Source organism: Bombina bombina, chromosome 4, assembly GCF_027579735.1.
Source record: "Bombina bombina isolate aBomBom1 chromosome 4, aBomBom1.pri, whole genome shotgun sequence".
In the NCBI taxonomy this organism is placed as follows: Eukaryota; Metazoa; Chordata; class Amphibia; order Anura; family Bombinatoridae; genus Bombina; species Bombina bombina.
This window is the reverse complement of record NC_069502.1, coordinates 714,056,994-714,078,746: the sequence shown is the minus strand read 5'-3', so window position 1 is coordinate 714,078,746 and position 21,753 is coordinate 714,056,994. Positions and strand designations below refer to the sequence as shown.

General features: G+C 36.8%; 2 protein-coding genes across 3 annotated transcripts in view; both read right to left on the bottom strand.

Moving 5' to 3' along the window:
• The window catches only part of GTF2H5 (general transcription factor IIH subunit 5), a 52,561-nt gene that overhangs the window by 16,476 nt on the left and 14,332 nt on the right, over positions 1–21,753 (bottom strand). Inside the window, exon 2 of the mRNA XM_053710916.1 lies at positions 12,167–12,274. Within this exon, the coding sequence (XP_053566891.1) occupies positions 12,167–12,201 (35 nt within the window). The 5' untranslated portion in view covers positions 12,202–12,274. The remainder of the gene's footprint in view (positions 1–12,166; positions 12,275–21,753) is intronic.
• SERAC1 (serine active site containing 1) overlaps positions 1–21,753 on the bottom strand; it is a 381,209-nt gene that overhangs the window by 345,199 nt on the left and 14,257 nt on the right. Inside the window, exons 2-3 of one of the 2 annotated variants that reach the window (XM_053710914.1) lie at positions 21,086–21,176; positions 12,167–12,310 (exon numbers count right to left, since the gene is read on the bottom strand). The gene's annotated coding sequence lies outside the window, so the exon portion shown is untranslated. Of the gene's footprint in view, positions 1–12,166; positions 12,311–21,085; positions 21,181–21,753 lie in introns of those variants that run through there. The other variant, XM_053710915.1, reaches the window with a different exon arrangement.

Genomic DNA, 21,753 nt, shown 5'->3' with positions numbered 1-21,753 from the left:
AGATACAGAACAAGAATAGCAGTCAAATATCGGATCTATGTGCAAAAATAGAAGATCTAGAAAATAGAGCACGTAGAAACAATGTAAGAATTATAGGTCTACAAGAAGGGGGTATGAAAGAAAGTCTACAGGAATTTATGTCTTTACCTAGGATACTAGGGGTTGAAGAGAAAGCCCTACCATTAAGGATAGAAAGAGTGCATAGAATAGGGGCAAGAAGGCAGAATCTCACTGAGCAAAAACCTAGATCAGTAATTACTAAATTCCTAGACTTCCAAGACAAAGTTAAAATTATGAATTTATATAGAAAGAAAGGAAGTTTGGAATTTAACGGGAAAAAGCTGTTAATGTTCAGTGACTATTCTATGGAAACACTGAATAAAAGAAGAAGAATGACTCCCTTGTGTACAAGCTTAATAGCAGCAGGGCACAAAGCAGTTGTTATATATCCAGCAAAATTGAAATATGAGGGTGAAGAAGGGGTGAAAGTTTTCGAAGATCCTGAAGAAGTTAAGCATTTTTTTAAAATTGCCTAAGGAGATAGTAACGAGTTGGAATAATAAGTTAGGTGTTTTTTTTTTTAATATTGGTCACATATTGTTTGATTTTAAATATGTGTGCAAATTTTATAAGAAAGAGTAAACAAGCAATAAGGGTAAACCTTGTTGTTAAGGTTGTTTTTTTGTTTTTCTCTTCTCTCCTCCCTCTCTTGCCCTGCGGTCCCTCCCAGCCCCCCTCCTTTTTCATTGCTCGCTGGCTCTTTTAAATACACCCCTAACTATAATCTAATACTTTATGAATACACATTTTTATAATTATATAGTAAGATAATGCAAAAACTCAAGATAATTTCATGGAACGTTGGTGGGATAACATCCCCTATTAAAAGGAAGGCTATAATAAAATATTTGAAAACATTAGGTACAGATATTGCCTTAATTCAGGAGACCCATTTAAAGGAGATCGAAAATATGAAATTAAAGTGTAACTGGGTAGGTGAAATTATTGCAACTGATTGTAAAACAAGGAAAAGAGGAGTAGCTATACTTATCAATAAAAACTTAAATTATAGAATTGTGGAAAAAAAAGTAGAAGAGAATGAGCACATAGCTATTATTAAAGTAGAAATTAATTCTGAAGTTTTTACAATTTGCAACGTATATGGACCTAATGAGTATAATAAAAAATTTTGGGATGAACTTCAGTGTAAATTACTGGAATATTTAGACACAAAAATAATTTTAGGGGGTGATTTTAATATGGTCCCTAGAATGCCAATAGACAGATTCCAGCTTGGAAATAAGAAGGATCCAGGAAGGAATTCTCGTAGAGAGACTAAGATTTTCAAAGATATATTTGCCAACATCGGCTTATGTGATCTATGGAGATATAGGAACCCAGGAGTCCGGAATTATACTTGTATCTCAAAAACCCATAGATCCTATTCAAGGATAGATCACTTATTAGTTTCAAAAAGCTTAATACCATTAGTCACAGATACATCTATATACCCTATAACAATATCTGACCATGCACCGATAGGTTTAATATATGGATCTCGAATTAAAAAGGGGAATAATTTTTTCTTCCCTAAATATTGGGCAGAAAATACAGAATTCTTTAATTTTTTTAAGGAATAAATTAGAGGGTTTTAGGATTACTAATAGCCAACATATAGGGGAACCAATACTTTACTGCGAAACTGCAAAAGCAGTTTTAAAATCAGAGATGATCACATTTTTATAAAAAAAAGAAACTAGGTAGACGCGAAATACAGCTATTAAATACAGTAAATAATACTTACAATCAATATCTTAGAGATGCTTCTATAGAAAACTGGAACAAATATAATTGGGCTAATAACCAACGGAATTTATTTTTAATGCAAAAGTATACGCAAGAGGAGATAAAAGCTAAAAGTAGATTTCAAAGGTTCGGCAATAAGTCAGGTAGATATTTGGCAGGTCTAAATAAAATACACAAGAAAAGAACAGTCATAGCCAATATCAAAAGAGACGATATTAATATATCTTCCCAAGAGGAGATTTTAAAAGCCTTTAAAGAATATTACTCAGATATATATAGAACGCACGGAATAAATCAGGAAAGAAAGAGGAAGTTTTGGGAAGAAGTCAAAGTTCCCCAAATCCCGATAGATCAATTGGAATGGCTGAACCTGCCAATCGAGTTAGAGGAAATAATTGGGAAGATAAAATCGCTATCAGTAAATAAAGCTAGCGGTCCGGATAATCTCCCAAATGAATTCTATAGATTAATGAATAAAGAATTAGCACCAATATTGGAAAGAGTTTACAACTATGTATTTTCTTCCCTTCAGGAACCTAGGTTAAATAGATTTATGGACTCTACCACTATAATTTTACTTAAACCAGGGAAAGATTCTCAAGATATGGCATCCTATAGACCAATCTCATTATTAAACTCGGATTTAAAGATATTAACAAGTATTATAGCTGAAAGGTTACAAAAAGTGATCCCGATTTTAATACATCCAGATCAGTCAGGATTCATTAATGGTAGATCATCCTTCTATAATATCAGAAGAGTTACAAACGTTATCACATATGTATGGGCTAATAAAGATAAATTTTTTAAAAAACGAGAGGATTTATTACTATTAACGTTGGATGCACAAAAAGCATTTGATTCGGTAGAATGGGATCATCTCTTTCAGACCTTGAGGATGTTTGGGTTGAAAGGTAATATTTTGGAATGTATTAAAAATGTATACTCCTCCCCAAAAACTGCCTTCTGCATAAATGGACAACAATCAGATTTCATAGAAATGTTCAGAGGCACTAGACAGGGATGTCCCCTCTCACCAATTTTATTTGATCTAGCCTTGGAGCCATTAATGATACAAGTCAGGGAAACGATTCAAGGCATAAGAATTGGGGACACTGAAATAAAAGTAGCAGCATATGCGGATGACATGCTAATATTTTTAAGAAACTCTAAAAAACAGATCCCACTAATATTGGAAATAATAGAAATATTTGGGTCATTCTCTGGCTACAAAGTCAATATACAAAAATCAGAGATCCTGTGGCTAGTAAAACATAGAAACATAGAAACATAGATATTGACGGCAGATAAGAGCCATAGGCCCAGCAAGTCTGCCCCACCTTACCTAACAGTATAAACTTATCTAGTTCGTAGGATAGCCCTATGCTTGTCCCATGCATTTTTAAAGTCCCCCACAGTGTTTGTTGCTACTACCTCTTGAGGAAGTTTATTCCATAAATCAATCACTCTTTCTGTAAAGAAGTGCTTCCTCAAATTACTCCTGAATCTACTACCCTTTAGCTTGAGCTCATGACCCCTTGTTCTTGAATTTTCCATTTTATGTAAAATACCCACAGCCTCAGTTTTACTAAACCCTTTAATGTACTTGAAAGTTGCTATCATATCACCTCTTTCCCTTCTCTCCTCTAAGCTATACATATTTAGGTCATTGAGCCTATCCTGGTAAGTTTTATTTTTTAGACCATGTACCATTTTGGTAGCCCTCCTTTGCACAGATTCAAGTTTGTTAATATCCTTCTGAAGATATGGCCTCCAGAACTGCACACAATACTCAAGATGAGGCCTAACTAATGATCTATAAAGTGGCATAAGAACCTTACTATTTCTGCTGCAAATACCTCTACCAATACATCCAAGCATTCTGCTAGCCTTACTCGCTGCCTTACTACATTGTTTACTAAGTTTTAAATCATCTGAAATAATAATTCCCAAGTCCTGTTCCTCGTCTGTAACAGTCAGTAAAGTGTCATTGAGTCTGTAATTAACATTTGGATTTTTCTTCCCTAAATGCATTATTTTACACTTTGCTGTGTTAAACTTTAGATCCCAGTCGTTTGTCCAATCCTCCAATTGTTGTATATCACTTCTCATTTTGTCTACCCCCCCTGGAACATCCACTCTGTTGCAAATTTTTGTATCATCTGCAAAGAGACATACTTTCCCCTGTAGCCCTTTGCTGATATCGCAGATAAATATGTTAAACAAAACAGGCCCCAGAACTGACCCCTGAGGAACACCACTAGTAACAGCCCCCTCTGCTGAATGAACTCCATTTACTAAGACACTTTGTTTTCTGTCCTTAAGCCAGCATTCCACCCAGTTCACAATTTTTGAATCTAGACCAAGGAGATATAGTTTGTGAATAAGTTTATTGTGTGGGACGGTGTCAAATGCTTTGCTGAAATCTAGATATGCTACATCAACTGCTCCTCCCTTGTCTAATACTTTTGTTACATAATCAAAGAAGTCAATTAGATTAGTCTGACATGATCTCCCTGAAGTAAAACCATGCTGATTTTGGTCCTCTAAATTGTTTGTCTTTATGTAAGTCATAATTCTTTCCTTTAAGAGGCTTTCCATTAATTTCCCTACTACTGAAGTTAAACTAACTGGCCTGTAGTTGCCAGATTCTTCTCTACTGCCCTTTTTATGAAGAGGTATTACATTTGCTATTCTCCAATCATCTGGGACAGCTCCTGTTAATAGTGACTGATTAAACAGATCAGTTAATGGGACAGTTAGCACTGAACGAAGTTCTTTTAAAACCCTTGGATGAATATTATCAGGACCCACTGCCTTTGTAACATTTATTTTTGATAATGCTAACAAAACCTCATCCTCTGTAAAAAGATTACTGTTAAGCTTGTTTCTATTTTGCATAGCATCCCTTAATGTAGACATTGTATCTTCACAATCTTTAGTGAAAACAGAACAGAAGTAATCATTGAGACAGTCTGCAATCTGCTTATCTCCTTCTATTATTCTACCATCAACTGATTTCAATTTTACTATTCCTACCTTATTTTTTCTTCTTTCACTGATATATCTAAAGAATGTTTTGTCCCCATGTTTTACTGACTGTGCTATCTTCTCTTCTGCATCAGCTTTAACTTTCCTAATTAACTGCTTAGTCTTTTTTTGTTGGAGTCTCCATATTTTCATATCATCATCTGCTTGTGTGTGTCTGTAATTTTTATAAGCTATCTTTTTTGTCTTTACAGCATGTGCTACTTCTTTGGAAAACCAAATTGGTTTCCGCTTTCTTTTACTTTTACAGACATGTCTAATACAGTGTGCGGTTGCATCTAAAATGGCACCTTTCACAAATTCCCACTGTTCTTGAACCCCTGTAATAAGATTTTTCCCCTTTAAATAGTTTTTTAGGTATTCTCCCATTAATGAAAAATCTGCCGTCCTAAAGTCTAAAACTTTTGTTTTAGTCTGGGTGTACAGTTCCTGAACATGAATACTAAACCAAACAGATTGATGATCACTGGATCCTAAGTTCTCACCTACAGACACATCTGAAACTGTATCACTGTTTGTAAGTATTAGATCTAATATAGCTTCCTTACGAGTTGGTTCCTTGACTAATTGTTCAAGTGATTCCCCTAGCAGAGATTCAAGAATATACCTGCTTCTAGCCGATCTAGCAGAAGGAATCTTCCAGTCTATATCTGGCAAATTAAAGTCCCCCAGTACTATAACCTTACCCTTCATGGTCATTTTGGTTATTTCATCTAATAACAGATTGTCCAGTTTTTCATCCTGCAATGGAGGCCTATATACAACCCCTATTCTAAAAACATTTTTATCTCCAATTTCCAAAGTCACCCAAATACTTTCCACCTCATCATTTGTTCCTACAATTTCAGTAACCTTTATATTTTCATTTACATACAAAGCAACTCCTCCACCTTTCTTTCCTACTCTGTTCTTTTTAAATAACCTGTATCCAGGTATGACTATGTCCCAGTCATGCAAATCATTGTACCATGTTTCTGTTATAGCTACTAAATCCAAGTTGTCCCTAGTCATTATTGAAATGAGTTCAGGTAATTTATTTCCTAAGCTGCGAGCATTTGTGCTCATGGCACGAAGAATTTTTCTACTAGAATTTCTAGAATTGTTACTTGGACTAACAGTTTTGGCATGCTGTGGGGGGCAGGTGGATATATTAATGCTACCCCCCTTTATTAGTTTAAATGATTTCTAATAAAGTATTTGAACTCCTCTCCCAGATACTCTGTTCCTTTAGCATCCAAATGCAAGCCATCTCTCCTAAATAACCTAGTATCTTTCCAAACAGAGCTATAATGGCCAATAAAACCAGGTCTACCACCTATAAAAAAACAAAATATAAAGTTAATAGAAATACAAAATATATTATCTGAAAGTACAAACTATTCAAGTAACAACAATTTAAAAGAGAAATGTTATATACCTTTCTGAAATAACTCAAATATCCTTATGTATTTAATCCTTTTGTAGTTTGATCTCTTTGCTAAGAAGCAGAGCTAAATGTTTAGCAGAGCTAAACAGATCTCTTTAAATACCCTCAGAAAGATAGGGTGGGGTCCCTCCTAATTGCTCACCTATGCAAACAATCTAATTGTTATCTAATTGCAATACTAAAAACCAGAATACAAAAGAATGTAAATTAACTCAAACCTTTAACTATTCAATTTCTGTAGTGAAACTAATTCACAGTTCAGGTCTACCACCTTTAACTATTCAATTTCTGTAGTGAAACTAATTCACAGTTCAGGTCTACCACCTTTCTGAAATAACTCAAATATCCTTATGTATTTAATCCTTTTGTAGTTTGATCTCTTTGCTAAGAAGCAGAGCTAAAAACAGAGAGGTTCTGTTTTAGACTCTTAGTTCAAAGTAGCAGATACATTTATAAAATATTTGGGAATAAATTTTTCTAACACACCAGGTGACTGGTATAAGTTAAACTATGAACCCTTATTTTTTTAAAATCATAGAGGAAATTAAAAGATGGTCACATCTACCTATAACCCTAGCGGGGAAAATTAATATGTTCAAGATAACAACACCTAAAATTTTATATGTTATCAAAAATTTACCACTAAAAATTAAAAACAAAGATTTATTACGAATCAAAAAAGCCGTAACTCAACTTTGTTGGAAAGATAAAAAAGCTAGAATATCATATGCAAAACTATCTATTGCAAACGAATGGGGAGGAATGGGGCTACCTGACTTAATCTTATATAACCAGGTATTTTTTGCTAAAATAGTATTAGCTTGGATTTCCAACAACAATAAATTTGTAGATTTAGACCTAGAAGAGAATATAGTAAAACCATTTAGCCTAAAATCCCTAATACACGTGGATTACAATAAGCTACCAGATAGGATTAAAAAATTGGATAACATTACAAATTTAATTATAGCCTGGCAAAAACTATGTAAAATCATGAAAATAGATTTTCACTTTTCAAATTTTTTACCTTTAAGAGGGAATCCTGAGGTAATGTTGAATGCTGAAGTATGTCAAAAATGGCAGGAAAGAGGCCTTACCTATCTATACCAGTTAATCGATAACCAGAAGAAATGTATTTGGGACTTTAAATATTTGAAAGATATGTTTGGATGGGAGAACTCACATTTTTATATATACCTACAGTTAAGACATTATTGTAATTCATTAGGAAGGGTGATTTACATGAAAGATAATTAGGATAAGCTGACTTGACTCCCATAATGAATCTCTTCGCCCAAGGAAGTACTAGATGCTCAGTATTATACAATAAACTTAATGACCAAATTAGGATGAAATATATATATGAATCAATCAATAAATGGTTAAGAATCTCCCCAGAGCTCAAAATAACTAAGGAGGATATAAGAGGAAGCATGAATAGAATAAGAAAAGCTACCCTATTATCTAGTTGGAGAGAGTCACAAGTTAAAATATTGCACCACGTATACTTAACCCCTTATGTTATGGCGAAGTGGGGCAATTCTCAAAATAGCTGTTGTAAGCGATGTAGATATGTAAACGCAGATATAGTACATTGTATGTACTCATGCCCTAAAATTAAAACTTTTTGGTTAAAAATCACTTATTGGTTGAAAAAGAAATGTAAGATTAGTCTAGACATTACCCTGAAAGAAGTTCTTTTTTTAGTAGAAGGTTCAACTCACGGGTCAAATACTCGTTTCTTAAATACTATAATATTAATCGTAAGAAATATGATATTAAGTGAATGGAATTCCAAAAAGAGTTTAAGCATAAAGGTTTTCTTAAGGCGAATACAGCAGCAATTGACTTATGAACAATTTGACACAGACAATCAGTCCGAAAAACAAATTGCAAAATTCATGCTTAAATGGGAACTATATATAAGATCACTAGATCGGGCAATGCAACAAATAATTATTAAACCATTTGAAAATTCGATATATATTCAAGAGGAACAACTTAGGGGGAGCTGGAGAGTGTAGGGTAAGAGCGGGATGGAGCGTGAGAGGTTTAAGGTCAAAATTATTATATATATATATATATATATATATATTTTCTTTATTGTTCTATCTCCTTAGAGTTAGTAAGGTGTATGTACTAATAGACAATACAATGAGCTAAAAGAAGAGAAAGGGGGAAAGGAAGGAAGAAGGTTAAAAGATAGATGGGGGAAAGGAAGGAAGAAGGTTAAAAGATAGATAAGGGAAGGGGGAAAAAACGAGAGTAAAGACTACATTAGTATATATTGAATATATTGTGTTAAATATTTATATAATATATATATATAAGAAGGAAAACGATGTTTATATGTTATTTAATAGTAGAAATATTACATCAATTGGATTTGTGAAATTGCAACTATTTCACAAATCCATTTTCAAGAAGATGATATTGTAATTGTAATAGCAATACACTTTTTTTTTTTTTTCACATTATATGTACATGATATAATATATGATTATCTCAATAAAAAAATTCAAACACTAAAAAAATGTATCTTCTTAACCGGAGCCTTGTTGCAGTGCCTGCTTTCCTGTTCCGTCTGCATTATTGCTTGAGTGGCTAGGTTCCGCCACTACTACGGCACTCCGTTGTGATTGGAGGAGTTTGGATGACCTTTTGCCGGTTTCATTTCCGGTTCCGGAACTGCAGAGAATCAGATGTTGCTTGGATTGTCATTTACCGATTGCATTTTAATTCACGTGCATGAGCTCAATGCTATCTATATGAAACACATAAACTAACATCCTCTAGTGGTCAAAATGCATTCCGATTAGAGGTGGATTTCAAGTTCTAAGAAATTAGCATATGAACCTCCTAGGTTTAGCTTTCAACTAAGAATACCAAGAGAATAAAGAAAAATTGGTGATAAAAGTAAATTGGTAAGTTGTTTAAAATAACATGCCCTATCTGAATCATGTTCATTTTGGACTTGACTGTCCCTTTAAAGTCAACATATTTCTGCAATTATTAATGCACAGTTATTACTTTGTGAATCTAGGTGATAAAAAATAAGTACGTAAATATGGCATGTGTAAAAGTTTCACTTAGTATTTATTAGCCCTATCTAGCAGAAATCACAGCCTCCAAAATGTTTAGGAATATTTCCCCACACAATTTCTTGTGTGCACTGTATGTTTGAGATCAATCCAAAAATTTGTCTGGACCTTGAAGCCATTTCAACACAATATTTTAATTTATTCAAGTAGTTCATGGTTGATTTTTTTTGTTGGAATATCCAACTTCTTTTCAGCTTCTTCACTGACTGTGCAGTATTTCCCTCTAACTTTAAATTATTTCCTGTGCTACAGGAAGCCACACAACCTAAAGCATACATAGATTCACCTTAATTATTAGTTGGCTCAGTGTTATTTTCTTTAAAAGCTTTTCCTTTTTTCTCCAAACATATGTTTGAGGACTGTAGCCACATAGTTAAATTATTAGCTTATCCGATTGCAGCATTTCCAAAATGCCTATGGCTTTTCTATGTATTGTGCTATATACTTCAGATGTTGAGTTTTGTTATGTGATTGCAGGGAAGGTTCCTTTCTGCTGGCCCTTCCATGTAAATGAACACCTTCACAGTGCCAGCCAATTCTTCCTTTAGGGCCTTTGCAATGATTTTGGTTTTGTTTTACTTTCCTGACCAGCCTACAAGCAGTTCTATTGGAGGATTTTTTTGTTGTTGTCTTCAAGAACTTGTCTTGACTTCAACGGTTAATATTTATTAATGAAATTTTAGACAGTGGAAACTTTATGAAGGAAATGTTTAGAGGTCATTTTAGAACCTTCCCCTGCAAGAGACAATTATCTTCAGATAATTGGAATTTATTAAGCTCTTGAACTGTGCATTTGAATTGTTCGTGAGGATCCGAATGCAGAAGTAAGGTGACGCTCATGCCCTTCGGAAATTATCACAGCCAGATTGATTGCTGTAAAAGATCCCCACTCTAAGATCTGTACAAATAATGATCATAGAGTGGGGATCTTTTACAGGAATCAATCTGGGTATGAAAATATCCGAAGGGCATGAGCGGCTCCTTACTTCCAGATTATCATTCTCACAAATTATCTGAATGTATATCCCTACTAATTAGTAAATTTAGACAATTATAAAGACTTGACAAAGAAATCAAGGCACATTTACGGTTGTATTTTTTTCCAATCAGCTAAATGAAGTGAATATTATATGCACTAAAAATTACAGAAATATGTTTAAGTCTGTTTCACTGCAGATTTTGTGTTAACTTTATTTTGCTAAGAAAATCAACAATCTGTGCTATTTAGTCAGGGGTGCCCACGCTTTCACATATAACTATAAATGCATGGAACAAAAACTAACCCTGTATCTCTTTAGAAAACATGAAAAAAAAATCTTGAAAATTAATTTATCATGATATATGTAAATAGAGTTAAGTTTGGAGTGGAGAAAAAAAAAAGTAGGAGGAAAGAGGAAGTACAACAGAATGAGACCTAATAAAGAGAGGTAAATTGACATAAAAAAACTATAGTGTCAACATACCTGCATAAACATCTTTTACATTTACTAAATGTGGCAACTTTTTTTTTATACCCCACACTGTTTGTAAAGGTGTGAAAAGAGACGAGAAGGAACAAAGGAAAGAACAAAAGGAAAGAAGAAGGGAAATAGGAGTCAAGAGATAAAGCAATAAAATGTGCATAAGGTACAAAAAATTCAAAATAATTTAAGTGGAATAAAGTAAAGTAAAGGGACGCGCTATTGCAAAAAAACCACAAATGTCTTGAGCAGGAAATGGCCAGTGATTGTAGGCTATATAAGCATGCCATTCCTTAATGGCTACGTCCTGCTCAGAAACAGTAATGCACTATGGCTCCCAATCAAGGTTTAATTAATTTTGTTAAACACATAGGGCTAGATTACAAGTGGAGCAACATTTATTGTGACCCCGCAAATGGGCAAATTCGCCCAAGTTTACAGTAGCAATTAGCACTCCAAAAGTTAAGCAGACCACTGGTTAATTTTTTTAAAAGTGCCCCAACTGCCTCCTCCCCCCCCCCAAAAAAAAAAAAACAATGTAAGGTCCCTTTTTAAAAATAAAAAATTGTTGCATTTTAAATTTTTTAATTACTGCACTAGGCAGTTTTAGGGCTAAAGTTGGCAGCTTTGGGGTATTAGAAAAAGAAACAGCACTGAAAAGTGCCTTTACATTGTGGTCTATGGGAACTGTGTGTTCCCTGTAAATATATATGAATAAATACATATATATTTATGCGTTAAGATGTGTATATACATATATTAACATAAATATATATGTATATAAGCATATACATATATGTTTAAGATCTTCTGCGTGACTTACCCCCTTTGCTGTGCTAGTTCTCGTGTGTCTGACAGCATGAGAAAGAGGCTCCCATTGGAGCTTATGGTAGCGAGCTCTTATGAGCGCAATGCTTCTGTGCAATGCAAAAACAAGATTGTGTTCGCATTTTGCGCTCAACTTGAAATCTGGCCCATAGTTAGGGTGAACATCAGTGCAAGAATAAAATACTGTAACGCTTTAAAGCATTTTATATTTGCTCTAGTTTATTACTTTAAATTTTCTTAGAACCTTACATATATACACAAATTATGAAAGCATAATTTCTTTATATTTTTTACTCAAGTCTTGTAGTAATCCACATCTTTATGATACCCACAGTCACTCAGCAAACAATAATTCCCTGAAATCTGTGCCATGCCAATGACCCAGTATGTTATCTCTTAAGAGCTCTGATAGAGGATTAATTACTGAATTGACTGTTATGAAACACAAACAGAATAAGCCAAATTGAATTTCATGTAAAGAAATCAGATTTACTCACCATTCAATAAGGACTCCCTTAAGGACATTCACCATTTTTGAGACAGGAAGGAGAGACAACAGTTGTACAGTATCTTTTCAATAATCTCTTCTTTATGTTGCTGGATTCCTGGCAATAAAATATCACTGCTAATGAATAGCAAATCTAAAACAAAAATACTTCTTGTTTTAGAATTGTAAGTTTGCACTTGGGTAACAATATCCCATGACTGTCTAAAATTCCATACATTTTTCAGTGTGCTGCTGTATATATAATCTCATCTTCAGACAGCCATATTTACTTTTCAGTCTCAGTGTAAGATATATATGGGTATTCTTCTGAAAGATGCTATTGAAAATGCCAATAAGTCTCCTATTGCTAAAGTGGTACATAACAAGTTAAGTACCTCTATTACTGTACAAAAAGCACCCAGAAGAGCCAGTAAGCATAGGCAGATGCTGTAGACAAAAGGAGGCAGGCCCATTAATTTAAAGTTAACCCTAAAAATGTCTACCCTTTAATTTGTTCACAATGATCCATTTCACCTGCTGGGGTGTATTCAATTGTTTACAAATAGCTCCTTTACCTTTATATCAGCATTTGGAATGGCTGAATTTGCCAGTGGTTTTCCTAACTATACTGAAAGTTTCTAGACTTAAAGTGATTGTAAAGTTTAAAGTATTAAAGCCCAGTATCTAAAAATACTCTAAAAAAAAGCGCACTTAAATGCATTAAAACTTTACAAACACGCTTTTTTTTTTTTTTTTTAAATACTTACATTTTTTACGGTAAACAGACCACCGATCCTCCACCCTCACCTTCTTCTGTATTTTGCAGATCGATAACGAATCCAGCTTCCGGCAATTGTTGCGTGCCAGGTTGTGGGGCACGCAACAATTGGAGGAAGCCGGATTCGTCACCGATTTACAAAATGCAGTCGGAGAAGCAGGTGGAGAATCAGCAGTCTGTTTACACAAAAAAAATAAAAAATAAAAAAATAAAAGCGTGTTCGTAAAGTTTATTGAATTATAGTGCCCCTGTTTATAAAAATATTTTTAGATACTGTGCTTTAATTCTTTAAAAAACTTCATCTCTTTAAGTATAGGTTATACAAAACCTGTGTAAACATAACCAGTAGAAAAAAAATTACACTCCCAGTGTGAGGTAGGTGAGAAAGTAGGCAAGATAAGTAATAAAAACAGAATTTATGTTTACCTGATAAATTACTTTCTCCAACGGTGTGTCCGGTCCACGGCGTCATCCTTACTTGTGGGATATTCTCTTCCCCAACAGGAAATGGCAAAGAGCCCAGCAAAGCTGGTCACATGATCCCTCCTAGGCTGCGCCTTCCCCAGTCATTCGACCGACGTAAAGGAGGAATATTTGCATAGGAGAAACCATATGATACCGTGGTGACTGTAGTTAAAGAAAATAAATTATCAGACCTGATTAAAAAACCAGGGCGGGCCGTGGACCGGACACACCGTTGGAGAAAGTAATTTATCAGGTAAACATAAATTCTGTTTTCTCCAACATAGGTGTGTCCGGTCCACGGCGTCATCCTTACTTGTGGGAACCAATACCAAAGCTTTAGGACACGGATGAAGGGAGGGAGCAAATCAGGTCACCTAGATGGAAGGCACCACGGCTTGCAAAACCTTTCTCCCAAAAATAGCCTCAGAAGAAGCAAAAGTATCAAACTTGTAAAATTTAGTAAAAGTGTGCAGTGAAGACCAAGTCGCTGCTTTACATATCTGATCAACAGAAGCCTCGTTCTTGAAGGCCCATGTGGAAGCCACAGCCCTAGTGGAATGAGCTGTGATTCTTTCAGGAGGCTGCCGTCCGGCAGTCTCATAAGCCAATCTGATGATGCTTTTAATCCAAAAAGAGAGAGAGGTAGAAGTTGCTTTTTGACCTCTCCTTTTACCAGAATAAACAACAAACAAGGAAGATGTTTGTCTAAAATCCTTTGTAGCATCTAAATAGAATTTTAGAGCACGAACAACATCCAAATTGTGCAACAAACGTTCCTTCTTTGAAACTGGATTCGGACACAAAGAAGGCACGACTATCTCCTGGTTAATGTTTTTGTTTGAAACAACTTTCGGAAGAAAACCAGGTTTAGTACGTAAAACCACCTTATCTGCATGGAACACCAGATAAGGAGGAGAACACTGCAGAGCAGATAATTCTGAAACTCTTCTAGCAGAAGAAATTGCAACCAAAAACAAAACTTTCCAAGATAATAACTTAATATCAACGGAATGTAAGGGTTCAAACGGAACCCCCTGAAGAACTGAAAGAACTAAATTGAGACTCCAAGGAGGAGTCAAAGGTTTGTAAACAGGCTTGATTCTAACCAGAGCCTGAACAAAGGCTTGAACATCTGGCACAGCTGCCAGCTTTTTGTGAAGTAACACAGACAAGGCAGAAATCTGTCCCTTCAAGGAACTTGCAGATAATCCTTTCTCCAAACCTTCTTGAAGAAAGGATAGAATCTTAGGAATTTTTACCTTGTCCCAAGGGAATCCTTTAGATTCACACCAACAGATATATTTTTTCCATATTTTGTGGTAAATTTTTCTAGTTACAGGCTTTCTGGCCTGAACAAGAGTATCAATGACAGAATCTGAGAACCCTCGCTTTGATAAGATCAAGCGTTCAATCTCCAAGCAGTCAGTTGGAGTGAGACCAGATTCGGATGTTCGAACGGACCTTGAACAAGAAGGTCTCGTCTCAAAGGTAGCTTCCATGGTGGAGCCGATGACATATTCACCAGGTCTGCATACCAAGTCCTGCGTGGCCACGCAGGAGCTATCAAGATCACCGATGCCCTCTCCTGATTGAACCTGGCTACCAGCCTGGGGATGAGAGGAAACGGCGGGAATACATAAGCTAGTTTGAAGGTCCAAGGTGCTACTAGTGCATCTACTAGAGTCGCCTTGGGATCCCTGGATCTGGACCCGTAGCAAGGAACCTTGAAGTTCTGACGAGAGGCCATCAGATCCATGTCTGGAATGCCCCACAATTGAGTAATTTGGGCAAAGATTTCCGGATGGAGTTCCCACTCCCCCGGATGAAATGTCTGACGACTCAGAAAATCCGCTTCCCAATTTTCCACTCCTGGGATGTGGATTGCAGACAAGTGGCAGGAGTGAGTCTCCGCCCATTGAATGATTTTGGTCACTTCTTCCATCGCCAGGGAACTCCTTGTTCCCCCCTGATGGTTGATGTACGCAACAGTCGTCATGTTGTCTGATTGAAACCGTATGAACTTGGCCTTTGCTAGCTGAGGCCAAGCCTTGAGAGCATTGAATATCGCTCTCAGTTCCAGAATATTTATCGGGAGAAGAGATTCTTCCCGAGACCAAAGACCCTGAGCTTTCAGGGGTCCCCAGACCGCGCCCCAGCCCACCAGACTGGCGTCGGTCGTGACAATGACCCACTCTGGTCTGCGGAAGCTCATCCCCTGTGACAGGTTGTCCAGGGACAGCCACCAACGGAGTGAATCTCTGGTCCTCTGATCTACTTGTATCGTCGGAGACAAGTCTGTATAGTCCCCATTCCACTGACTGAGCATGCACAGTTGTAATGGTCTTAGATGAATTCGCGCAAAAGGAACTATGTCCATTGCCGCTACCATCAAACCTATTACTTCCATGCACTGCGCTATGGAAGGAAGAGGAACAGAATGAAGTATTTGACAAGAGTTTAGAAGTTTTGATTTTCTGGCCTCTGTCAGAAAAATCCTCATTTCTAAGGAGTCTATTATTGTTCCCAAGAAGGGAACCCTTGTTGACGGAGATAGAGAACTTTTTTCTACGTTCACTTTCCACCCGTGAGATCTGAGAAAGGCCAGGACAATGTCCGTGTGAGCCTTTGCTTGAGGAAGGGACGACGCTTGAATCAGAATGTCGTCCAAGTAAGGTACTACTGCAATGCCCCTTGGTCTTAGCACCGCTAGAAGGGACCCTAGTACCTTTGTGAAAATCCTTGGAGCAGTGGCTAATCCGAACGGAAGTGCCACAAACTGGTAATGCTTGTCCAGGAATGCGAACCTTAGGAACCGATGATGTTCCTTGTGGATAGGAATATGTAGATACGCATCCTTTAAATCCACCGTGGTCATGAATTGACCTTCCTGGATGGAAGGAAGAATTGTTCGAATGGTTTCCATTTTGAACGATGGAACCTTGAGAAACTTGTTTAGGTTCTTGAGATCTAAGATTGGTCTGAATGTTCCCTCTTTTTTGGGAACTACGAACAGATTGGAGTAGAACCCCATCCCTTGTTCTCCTAAAGGAACAGGATGAATCACTCCCATTTTTAACAGGTCTTCTACACAATGTAAGAATGCCTGTCTTTTTATGTGGTCTGAAGACAATTGAGACCTGTGGAACCTCCCCCTTGGGGGAAGCCCCTTGAATTCCAGAAGATAACCTTGGGAGACTATTTCTAGTGCCCAAGGATCCAGAACATCTCTTGCCCAAGCCTGAGCGAAGAGAGAGAGTCTGCCCCCCACCAGATCCGGTCCCGGATCGGGGGCCAACATCTCATGCTGTCTTGGTAGCAGTGGCAGGTTTCTTGGCCTGCTTTCCTTTGTTCCAGCCTTGCATTGGTCTCCAGGCTGGCTTGGCTTGAGAAGTATTACCCTCTTGCTTAGAGGACGTAGCACTTGGGGCTGGTCCGTTTCTGCGAAAGGGACGAAAATTAGGATTATTTTTGGCCTTGAAAGACCTATCCTGAGGAAGGGCGTGGCCCTTGCCCCCAGTGATATCAGAGATAATCTCTTTCAAGTCAGAGCCAAACAGCGTTTTCCCCTTGAAAGGAATGTTAAGCAATTTGTTCTTGGAAGACGCATCCGCTGACCAAGATTTTAACCAAAGCGCTCTGCGCGCCACAATAGCAAAACCAGAATTTTTTGCCGCTAACCTAACCAATTGCAAAGTGGCGTCTAGGGTGAAAGAATTAGCCAATTTGAGAGCATGAATTCTGTCCATAATCTCCTCATAAGAAGAAGAATTTTTATTGAGCGCCTTTTCTAGCTCATCGAACCAGAAACACGCTGCTGTAGTGACAGGAACAATGCATGAAATTGGTTGTAGAAGGTAACCTTGCTGAACAAACATCTTTTTAAGCAAACCTTCTAATTTTTTATCCATAGGATCTTTGAAAGCACAACTATCTTCTATGGGTATAGTGGTGCGTTTGTTAAGAGTAGAAACCGCCCCCTCGACCTTGGGGACTGTCTGCCATAAGTCCTTTCTGGGGTCGACCATAGGAAACAATTTTTTAAATATGGGGGGAGGGACGAAAGGTATACCGGGCCTTTCCCATTCTTTATTTACAATGTCCGCCACCCGCTTGGGTATAGGAAAAGCTTCGGGGGGCCCCAGGACCTCTAGGAACTTGTCCATTTTACATAGTTTCTCTGGAATGACCAAATTCTCACAATCATCCAGAGTGGATAACACCTCCTTAAGCAGAGCGCGGAGATGTTCCAATTTAAATTTAAATGTAATCACATCAGGTTCAGCTTGTTGAGAAATTTTCCCTGAATCTGAAATTTCTCCCTCAGACAAAACCTCCCTGGCCCCCTCAGACTGGTGTAGGGGCCCTTCAGAACCAATATCATCAGCGTCCTCATGCTCTTCAGTATTTTCTAAAACAGAGCAGTCGCGCTTTCGCTGATAAGTGGGCATTTTGGCTAAAATGTTTTTGATAGAATTATCCATTACAGCCGTTAATTGTTGCATAGTAAGGAGTATTGGCGCGCTAGATGTACTAGGGGCCTCCTGTGTGGGCAAGACTGGTGTAGACGAAGGAGGGGATGATGCAGTACCATGCTTACTCCCCTCACTTGAGGAATCATCTTGGGCATCATTTTCTCTAAATTTTGTGTCACATAAATCACATCTATTTAAATGAGAAGGAACCTTGGCTTCCCCACATTCAGAACACAGTCTATCTGGTAGTTCAGACATGTTAAACAGGCAAAAACTTGATAACAAAGTACAAAAAACGTTTTAAAATAAACCGTTACTGTCACTTTAAATTTTAAACTGAACACACTTTATTACTGCAATTGCGAAAAAGTATGAAGGAATTGTTCAAAATTCACCAAAATTTCACCACAGTGTCTTAAAGCCTTAAAAGTATTGCACACCAAATTTGGAAGCTTTAACCCTTAAAATAACGGAACCGGAGCCGTTTTTATATTTAACCCCTTTACAGTCCCTGGTATCTGCTTTGCTGAGACCCAACCAAGCCCAAAGGGGAATACGATACCAAATGACGCCTTCAGAAAGTCTTTTCTATGTATCAGAGCTCCTCACACGTGCATCTGCATGTCATGCTTCTCAAAAACAAGTGCGCAATAGAGGCGCGAAAATGAGACTCTGCCTATGATTAGGGAAAGCCCCTAGAGAATAAGGTGTCCAATACAGTGCCTGCCGGTTATTTTACATAATTCCCAAGATTAAAATAATTCCTCAAGGCTATGGAGTATAAAATATGTTTATATATAAATCGATTTAGCCCAGAAAATGTCTACAGTCTTAAAAAGCCCTTGTGAAGCCCTTTTTTTCTTTCTGTAATAAAAATGGCTTACCGGATCCCATAGGGAAAATGACAGCTTCCAGCATTACATCGTCTTGTTAGAATGTGTCATACCTCAAGCAGCAAAAGTCTGCTTACTGTTCCCCCAACTGAAGTTAATTCCTCTCAACAGTCCTGTGTGGAAACAGCCATCGATTTTAGTAACGGTTGCTAAAATCATTTTCCTCTTACAAACAGAAATCTTCATCTCTTTTCTGTTTCAGAGTAAATAGTACATACCAGCACTATTTTAAAATAACAAACTCTTGATTGAATAATAAAAACTACAGTTAAACACTAAAAAACTCTAAGCCATCTCCGTGGAGATGTTGCCTGTACAACGGCAAAGAGAATGACTGGGGAAGGCGGAGCCTAGGAGGGATCATGTGACCAGCTTTGCTGGGCTCTTTGCCATTTCCTGTTGGGGAAGAGAATATCCCACAAGTAAGGATGACGCCGTGGACCGGACACACCTATGTTGGAGAAATGTTAATTTCCAATTGTTTTCTCTAAGTATTGGGATTTGGTATTCAGAGATAAGCATTTGTGTGTAGAAAAAAAAAATGATAACATTAGGAGATCTACAAGCTCAGCTCATTTTGATAGGTTGTGGTGTCAAAGAACAAAACCAGCTATTTCATATACAAAATTAAATCTAAAGAAGAGATGTATCATTTGTTTTATACTCTGCTGCTGGTTTAACAAGTCACTGGAAACACAGGGGAAACAATTTTACAGTATACTGTGCATTTAACATCTTCTACAAGCACTATTATATAAATTGTGCAATAGGCCCAGTCAGTTTTAGCCTATCCCACTTCTAGCTAAGTTTTGTAACACTATGACCAGCTGCACCAAAGCAATATTTCAAAAAGTAACATGTTCCAATCATTTTGGTTTATTTCTAGATTATGCAGTTCAACAATTTAATTGAATATCACTATGTATATGTTAAAAAGACATGAAAAATAAAACTAAACTTTCATGTTTCAGATAGAGCATGTAGAATAAAAAAAAAAAAAAAAAACAGTTTACTACCATTATTATGCTTTGCTTAGTGTTTTTTTAAGTGCATGCTTTATGATGCACCAGCTCCTGTGATTGGCTGATGGCTGTCAAATGACAGGGGACAGGGAAACATAAGGAAACATTGAAATCTGTCAGGAAAAAAATCTACTGCTTGTTTAAAATTCAAAGTAAATGTTACTGCATATGCTTTTTATAATGAATTTATTATGCAGTTCTACAGTATTTAATGGTCCTTTAACATGGAAAAATGGTCTTGCATGTGAAAGCGAATAGAAGTAGTCAAGTCTTAAAAACAACACTGGAAAAGACAAATAGAGCAGCTGAGACCACACAATTTGTTTGACTTTATAAAGTCACAATTCAGAAAAACAATCAACAGTAATTAAAAAGAATTAACTAAACATGACCACAAAAAAAAGCTAAAAAGAGATAGATCTATGTTGCTGACAATGTAGAGAAAACTGGCAAATAAGAATGTATTGACTTTCATTCTCAAGATTATCTCTGGAATAGAATCAAATTGGCAGAAAGCATTATGACTTTTTTATTTGGAAAACAAATATACTATTCCAATAGATAAATATGATGTTTTGTGGAAAATATTTTTAACTTTTCCCCCCCAGTTAAAATACTGAATGAGTAAAGAAAAGAGCAGGCACTGCATACACGGTTTAATGCAAAAAACGTCCCAAATTTTATTGGATGAAAAATACAGTAAATACCAATCCAAAGAAGTTAGGGCAATCCATCAAAGTGACTCCAAGACAGGGTATGGTGTGGACAATGGCAATGATCTGACGCATTTCGCGCCCCCTACAGGTGCTTACTCATATGAGTAAGCGCCTGTAGGGGGCGCAAAATGCGTCAGATCATTGCCATTGTCCACACCATACCCTGTCTTGGAGTCACTTTGATGGATTGCCCTAACTTCTTTGGATTGGTATTTACTGTATTTTTCATCCAATAAAATTTGGGACGTTTTTTGCATTAAACCGTGTATGCAGTGCCTGCTCTTTTCTTTACTCATACATACCACGAAGGTTTGGTTCACCCCCATTGGCTACGGCACTCCGGGAATAGTAGGTCACACGGCAACGCAGCTTTCACTACCGGTTTGACTGGACTGAGGGAGACCGGGTGCTGGAGACGCCGGACCAACTTTCTTTCTACCTTAAAATACTGAATGTAGCTTCTGAATTTAGGTTTTCGTCTATATATGTTAACAAGATATTATTCTAACTATTTGCACAGTCTTTCACAGCAAGACTATATTCAAGTAAAAAGAGAGAGAAATACTGGTACAGTTTTACTTACCAGACGCTGATTTCGCTGTCTGAAGTTTGTTTGTTGCAGGCTTCTATTGGAAATGATGAGTTCTCACTTCTCATAAGACCTACATCTCCCCCTGAGAGAAACCAGAATGAGGGTATGATTTACTTTGAATACAGAAAATATTTTTTTTAAAAATACCGGTATGCATGAAAAATTTGCCCAGTGTCCTGTCATGTCAATCATATTTCACAGTGCATGCCGCACGGACACTGTTACAGTCAAGAAAGTAAAAACTAGGCAGTAGATGTTTTAAGTCACTTTTGCTGCAGAAGGCAACTTCCAAAGGCTTTTCTAAATCAGCTTCTGGCAATAAAAAGATTTACAACTTCTTACTGAAGGCGCATTTAATGCTGATACTTAAAGTGATGGTAAATATAATACTTTTATATTGTGCCACTTGGTGTAACATTTAAAAATAATATAAGTTTCATTCATGAAAATACACAAATGTAAAAAACTTACTATAGTAATTTACATATAACTGCTTCTTCTACTGCACGCTCCGGCAGCCCCGACACTAAGACCTTTATTTTCCCCTGACGTTTTCGCCGTTGTCCAAAGAAAATTATGGCATTTTGGCATGTTTCAATGTATTATAAAAAAAAACAAAAAAAAAAAAAAAAACACAGCATCTTTTGCACATGCGTTAC